The sequence below is a fragment of the Scylla paramamosain genome, chromosome 33, assembly GCF_035594125.1.
Source record: "Scylla paramamosain isolate STU-SP2022 chromosome 33, ASM3559412v1, whole genome shotgun sequence".
Classification (NCBI taxonomy): Eukaryota; Metazoa; Arthropoda; class Malacostraca; order Decapoda; family Portunidae; genus Scylla; species Scylla paramamosain.
In genome coordinates, this window is record NC_087183.1 from 13,784,868 (window position 1) to 13,792,450 (window position 7,583).

The 7,583-nt window shown below is 40.7% G+C and overlaps 1 protein-coding gene across 1 annotated transcript; it reads left to right on the top strand.

Moving 5' to 3' along the window:
• Window positions 1-1,599: 1,599 nt before the first annotated feature.
• LOC135089433 (uncharacterized) lies at window positions 1,600-4,504 on the top strand. Its single transcript, XM_063985000.1, has 2 exons — window positions 1,600-1,651; window positions 2,924-4,504. Exons 1-2 carry the CDS (start codon window positions 1,640-1,642, stop codon window positions 3,959-3,961), a joined length of 1,050 nt encoding a protein of 349 aa, XP_063841070.1. The 5' UTR covers window positions 1,600-1,639; the 3' UTR covers window positions 3,962-4,504.
• The last annotated feature ends 3,079 nt before the right edge of the window (window positions 4,505-7,583 follow it).

Below are 7,583 nucleotides of genomic sequence, written 5' to 3' on the forward strand. Positions count from 1 at the left end.
CTCTCTCTCTCTCTCTCTCTCTCTCTCTCTCTGCTTATCTAGACAAGAAAATGATACGTTCTATTTGCGTATTATCCATTTCGTCCTTTTTTTTTATTATTATTTTTTTTTCTTCACGTTTTTGTTCATGACACTGGTGATGAATGGCGTCTGTGCATGTCAAGGCTGCAGTGGGACGCGTTTCTCTCTTTTTTCTCTCATTTATTTATCATGCACTTCTCCTTATAAGAATTTGTTATATTAGCCTGTCGTGGTATTACGCATTCGACATTTCACAAGTTTATATTTATGCCTGTGTCGCCTTTACTAAGTGTGTCTATTTGTATTTTGCTTTTATGTACGTGTTTCTCGCTTTTTTCATCTCTCATTTATTCTCATTGCACTTCTAATACGTATTTCATGTTATGTTAAACTGCCACGATATTACGAATTTCACGTTTCAAAAGTCTATAATTGTTTTCGCGTTTACTGTGTTTGTATACTTTTGTTTTGCTTTGGTATCTCCGTAAATTTTCCTTTAGTTTTGAGTATATATGTTTCTCTCTCTCTCTCTCTCTCTCTCTCTCTCTCTCTCTCTCTCTCTCTCTCTCTCTCTCTCTCTCTCTCTCTCTCTCTCTCTCTCTCTCTCTCTCTCTGTCTCTCTCTCTCTCTCATATTTATTATCATGCATTTCACCTAATACGAATCTATGGTGTATTTAACTGTTACGATTTTATGTATTTTTGCATTAATAAGTTTGTATTTTTGTTTCATGTTCTTTGTAGTATATTCATATTTTGCTTTTATATCTCTTTAATTCATCGTTATACTTGAACAGACAGAGAGAGAGAGAGAGAGAGAGAGAGAGAGAGAGAGAGAGAGAGAGAGAGAGAGAGAGAGAGAGAGAGAGAGAGAGAGAGAGAGAATTGGAAACTGGTACATTACTTTTTATTAAACAGGTAAAAGAGGTTGACACTCAGGTGTATCTCATTACCTACAGCTCAGGTGTACGTGAAGGCAAGGTCATTATTTCGGGGTCACCTGGGGGAGGAGAGAAAGGAGGTAGGGGGAGGAATAGCGGAGAGAAAAAAAAAAAAAAGAGGTTGGAGGAGGCATAGTGGATGAAAAATTGCGAGGAGGGTATTGAGAAAAGAGTGTAAAGAGAGAGAGAGAGAGAGAGAGAGAGAGAGAGAGAGAGAGAGAGAGAGAGAGAGAGAGAGAGAGAGAGAGAGAGAGAGAGAGAGAGCAATCGAGGGAGGAAAGAAAAAGTAAATGAAGAGGAGGACAGGATGGAGAGAAATAATGGAAGGGAAGGAAGAAAAGATCACATACGCATGAAAGAAAACAAAGAAAAAGAGGAAATAAAGGGCAGAATACGTGAGAACAGACAAAAAGAAGAGGAGAACCGAAGGACAGAGAATGAGTGGGAGGGAAGGGACTGAGGGATGAAGAAACAGGAGGGAACGGGAGATGGGAGGGGTATGAAGGTGGAGGGGAGCTGGGAGGTAGGTGTCATTGAGAAGTCAAGCTAAGAAGAAGAAAAATAAGAAAAAGAAGGAGGAGAAGTAGAAATAGTGTCATTGAAAAGGAAATCAGGTGAGTGAGGTGTCCAGGTTGATATATAAGGTGAGGAGGGCTGTGCCAGACACCACTTGTCATCATGAAGCTGGTGGTAAGTGACTGGCACTCTTTGGCACTGACTGGCACTGGCAGGTATTAGCGGACACTGACTGGGGATCTGATAGCCTCTATGGAACTCCGATTGACAATATGATCGACTGTGACTGACACTTTGGCACTGACTGGCACTGATTGACACCATTACTGGCACTGATTGCCACCCTTATTGGCACTGATAGGGGATCTGATAACTTCTGTAGAATCTCGACTTACATTACTATTGACTATGGCTGGCACTGCGACTGGCACTGATCTGAATGGCACTGACTGTAGAGAACGTCAACTGAATATCTGATTGGTTCTAGAAACATTGGCACTCACTGGCACTAAATGACTGTAGAGAGAAAGCTGACTATACTTCTGATTGCCTCCAGGAACCTTTTCTATTGGCATTCACCGTCACTGATTGTAGAGAACACTGACTGTATATTTGCCTGCCTCTAGGAACGTTTATTGGTACTCAAATTAACTGGTGATAATTGTCAAAACCTGGTACTGACACCCTGACTGGTTATAGAGGACACTGACTGCATGACTGAGCTTAAGATCGAAAACTGGTGCACTGATTGTAAAAGAAGTGGATTGGGATTGAATAGAACTCGTTATTTCTGATCGGGACCCTGATAGGAACTCTGATAGCTCTGTAAGGATGGTATTGGAAGCTCCTGATTACAGTTCTGTCTGCCTATAAAAGCCTTGGTTAGGGACCTGGAAAGCATGATTGGCCATTGTGCACCATACCTACCCAAGGATACAGTGATTAGGTCTGATTGTTATAGTTATTAGTTATGAGGGTGTTGGTTCTGATTCATGATCCCTTATTTCTTGCCTCTGATAAGGGAAAAGATGGACTCTCTCCGCAGTGTTAATACTTTCACTAAAAAATACTTTCAACTACAACTGTGACTATGAATACTACCACAGCTCCTGCCGCTAATACCTCTTCTACTTTTCTTGTATTCAGATTTTTTAAACAATTCGTTCTCTCATGAGGAGTCTTGTCAAAGGCCACAGAAATGACTAATCTGACTCTCACGTCTTTTCTGCCCTCCCATAATATAACAATTTATTGTTAAATTTTTATTAGAATCATGAATACACTCCTGAAAACACCAAACAACTTCCGCTTAAAGATAATCGAGATAGGACGCCACAATGTTTAGGAGTTTGTACTTGTGTGTGTGTGTGTGTGTGTGTGTGTGTGTGTGTGTGTGTGTGTGTGTGTGTGTGTGTGTGTGTGTTTACAAGGTCACTCCACCTGCAGGTCATCCTCTCAGCAGTGCTGGCCATCGCTCAGGCTGCCTCCGCTCATGACTCAAAACCATATGGCTCTGCATCCCCTGGTCATGCCGAAAAATCAAAAGGCCACTCAGAACTCCTTAAAGCAGAAGCTGACTCAGAACTCCCTGAAGAAGAAGAAGAAGAAGAAGAAGAAGAAGAAGAAACAGAACTTACCCATGAACTAAAAGACGATTCGGAACTCTCGGGAGAAGCAGAAGGGGACTCAGAGTTCCCCCTGGAAAGCAACACTCATCGTCTCCTGCTGGAACCATCAGAACTGTCAGACCTTCCTAGGGGTTACGGCGCTCCTAGTCTGGTTCTAGAACACCTAGAGCTTAGCCAGGATTACGGTGTTCCTGATCTCGTTATAGAACACTCAGACAACCACTCAGAACTCTCCCAAACGTATGGCTCACCGGAGATCCACGTGCATTTGTCCCTGTCAGAACTGTACGATGACAGTGACGAGGTTTCAGATCATTACGGAGACTTCCACTCATTTCACAACTCGCCCTCCTCCTCTTACTCCATCCATGACCTCTCCTCTCACTCCCTCTCGCACGGGTACGGGCACAGCAGTTACGGGAAGGAATGCGGCGATGGGCAAGTAATACACGTGGACGGCAGCTGTGTCACGCCTTACGTCACGCGCAGACGGTACGTGTTCGAAGCTCCGAAACTGCCGCGCCACCCCACCCTGCCTCCGCTGCTGCCGCCACCGCGTATCGTGAAGAATGTTTTATACGTGAGAACCCCGGAGGAAGACCCGTCACCGCCACCTATCGTCCTCCCGCCCCTTGAAAAAAATATTGTGTACATCTTGAATAAACAGCACCAGGCGAGGCAGAAGATCATTGAAGCTCCGATCCCGCAAAAGGAGACCCCGGAAGTTTACTACGTGAATTACGCCGGCCATGACAACCCCGAGCTCCCTACTGGTGGGGATCTGCACAAGGCGCTTGCTCTCACCTCCCAGAGCAGTGAGGAGTCGAGTGAAGATGAATATAGTGATGAAGACTGATTATATTCATTATCTTTTTTGTCTCTCCATGGTGCTCTTGGTCTCTCTCTATTTCCTTATAATTTCTTTCTAGTTTCTCGTATCTCTTTATTTCTTTTTCTCCACTTCCATCTTTTTTGTCTCCATTGTCATCTCATCTCTCACTTTCTTTTCATCTCTTACTAGTTCCTCTTATCTCTTTGTTTTATCACCACTTCCTTCTTCCTTGTCTTTCCGTTGTCATCTTATCTCCATTCCTTCGTTTTTATCCCTTTATAATTTCTGTTTCATCTTATCTCTCGCTTCCTCTTTCTCCACTTCTTATTCTAATATATCACGTGGATTTACTGTTTTGTTTATTTATTTATCTATTTATGTTTGTCTCTCTTCATAATTCATTTCTTACCTCCCTACCTCTCTCCCTCCCTCCCTCCCTCCGTTCCATCCTTATTTCCTCCCTCCTTTTTTTCATCTTTCTCAACATTTTCCTTACTTTTCTCCCTCCCCCTGTTATATTAAATCATATTTCTTGTTTTGCAATAAATAGTTTTAACCTGCACTTTTGTAATTTTGTTTTTTTGTACTTTTCCTTTTTTTTTATTATTTGTTTATTTATTTCTACTTTAATGTGTATAACTTCTATATTTGTTTCCCTTTTAAAATCCCTTTTTTTCTCGTTCTCTTGCATTGTTGTCAGAGAGAGAGAGAGAGAGAGAGAGAGAGAGAGAGAGAGAGAGAGAGAGAGAGAGAGAGAGAGAGAGAGAGAGAGATTTTTTTTTCTTTTTCTAATGGTAAGGGGAATATAATCTGGTAAGGAAACGCAGTCGTCATTCTCGTGCTAATATTTGTCTATGTAGATACTAGGTGACTTTTTTGCTGGAACTCCTCAAAAATATATTCGCACCTTTTTCGTTTTTTTTTTTTTTTTTTTTTTGATAAGTTGAAATAAAAGAAATAAGAAAAAAAATAAGAAATAAAGAAAGTAAGGATGAATATATTGATAATTTACAATAAGTACCAGTGGCGCTCGCTCACCAGTGCACCAGTAGAGGTTGAAAAGAATGATTCCACTTCATCTGTAGCCCGGCTGGGAGGAAGGCAGTAATAAGCGAGCTACCCCTGAAACACCGCGAAGCTCTATTGTACATAAAAAACGGATGAAGAAAGTTTGCATGGTAGACAAAAGTAAATATGCAGATTCTTTGTCAATGGATTTGGTTTTTGTCTTTTGTCTTTTAACATACTGTGCTCGAAGTTTTTAGGGTTTTCAAAAGCGTTTTCATGATTCTATTGATAGTTAGTGATAGTCTGATAGCAATTCTATATTTTCAACTGGAAAAGCACTCACGAGACCACCAAGAGCACCATTTATCATCTTTGTGACCTTTGAAAACAGTTGTGACGAAGAAAGCGGTAGTTTAGTAACAATTCTGAATCATCAGCGAGAAAAACACTCATGAAAACACGTTTTTTCATCTCTTTGACCTTTGAAAACAGTCCTGACGAAGAAAGACTGTTTAAAAAAAAATGAGAGGTGAGATTTTTAAAAAAAGTTTGCCTCAGCTGAGTGTCAGTTTCTGCTGTTGTTGTGAAATGTATCCTTTATAAGCACGAAACATTAGTGCCATCTTCACTGTTTTTGTTGTAAAATGCAGTTGCCAACCTTACGAGGGTCTTACAAGGGTCAACCGGAGGAGCCATCTACATAAACTTGTCTGTCCAGTTGCTTACTTTCTATGCCGTCCTCACTTCTTGTTCCCCTTCGTCTAATCACCGATGCCTCACCCTCCACCTTGAACTGCTGTACACATTTTTTTTCTCCTCGTCTCTTCTCTCCATGTGGCCAATTGATTTTTTCGTCCTCGTCTCTCTCATTCACTAAAGTCTGTTTCTGAATTCATTATTTGCTGCACCTTTTCTCAACAGCAGCATTCCACGCTCACCTCACGCTCCTCTTTGCTGTTTTGTTGAAGCTCTTGTTCTTAAATGTTGCGTCTTCTCACCTTTACTTCTTAGCAGGTTCCTGTAAAGATTAATGGAGTTTTCAGGAGTGTTTTCGTGATTGTAGGGACAGTTCAACAAAGATTCTAAGCTTGTAATGAGAAAATCACCCTTGAGAACCCGTCTAATGGTCTCTGAGGCCTGTAAATATAGTTCTGATGAGAGATATGAGCCGAAGTGAAATAATGGTTAATAATTCTAGATACTTGACTTAACCTAAACTAGTTACCAGACTGAAATAACCTGACTTAACCTAACCTAAACTAGTTACCAGACTTAACCTAACCTAAACTAGTTACCAGACTGAAATAACCTGACTTACCTAACCTAAACTAGTTACCAGACTGAAATAACTTGACTTAAACTAAATTAATTCCTAGACTAGAGTAACCTGACTTAAGCTAACCTAACCTAACCCAATTTAACTAGGTAACGTTGTATAATCTAACCTAATCTTACCTAACCTAATCTAACTTAATTAACCGTACCCTACCTTATGTTATCTTACCTTACTGTAGCTTATCTTACTCAACCTGACCTTACCTGACCTAACCTAACCAGACCAGACCAGAAAGTACGTGACCTAGAATAACCCAGTATAACCAAAGCTTTCCTACATTTTCATTTCCATTTTTCTCTTTATCTTGTTCCATGTGCTACTTTCTCTTTCCTATCTCGTCTCGTCCTGTTTCTTCCAATATAGAAACATCCCAGCTCCCCCCTCCCCCACCATTCCCCCTTGCAGTACCCCACTGTCCTCACTTCCTTCCCTTCCTTTCACTCGGACGCTCACCAGGCAGTCAGTTATGATCGGTTCGCTTTTTGTAATCTTGTAATCCGTCGTTTGTGTTATTTTTGTTTATTATTATTATTATTATTTCTTTTTTCATATGCTGTTGTACGTTTGTCCGCTTCAGAATTCGGTTGGTTATTGGTGTTACCTCTCTTGTTACCACTCTCTCTCTCTCTCTCTCTCTCTCTCTCCTCTCTCTCTCTCTCTCTCTCTCTCTCTCCTCTTCTCTCTCTCTCTCTCTCTCTCTCTCTCTCTCTCTCTTTCTCCCTGGGGTGAGGAGAAAGTAGGGAAGTTTTCGTGTGTGTAGTATTTCATTTTTGTTATCTTCACTTTTTTTTTTTTTTCTTTCCAGAGGGTCATTGAGCTCTATTTCCTGTTTTTTTTTATATAATAGTTGTTCCTTCCTTTATATATCTTTTATTTTTGACTCAGTGCTTATTTGTTTATCTATTCATCTTTATTTATTTATCTATTTATTTATTTATTTATTTTTACACTTGGTTATTTTAGTATTGCTTCCTGTCTTTATCTTGTCGTCGTAACATTTCTTCTTCTTCTTCTTCTTCTTCTTCTTCTTCTTCTTCTTATCAGCAGCGTCAAAAACTCTCTGTTATCTTTGTCGTGATGCCTTCTTTCACAGGGCGTTACTCCTCCTCTTTATCTTATGTAATTGCACCGTGTTTGGAGGGGCGCTGCTCTCTTCCATTTCCTGCTTTCTTATTGGTGGCGGTGGGAATGCGGTTACTCCACAACACATAAGTTTTTTTTTTTTTTTCGTTTTTCACTGTTTGGATGGAGGTGTTTTTGCTGCCCCGTGACTTTTTGGGACTCGAAGATGCACGCACGCAC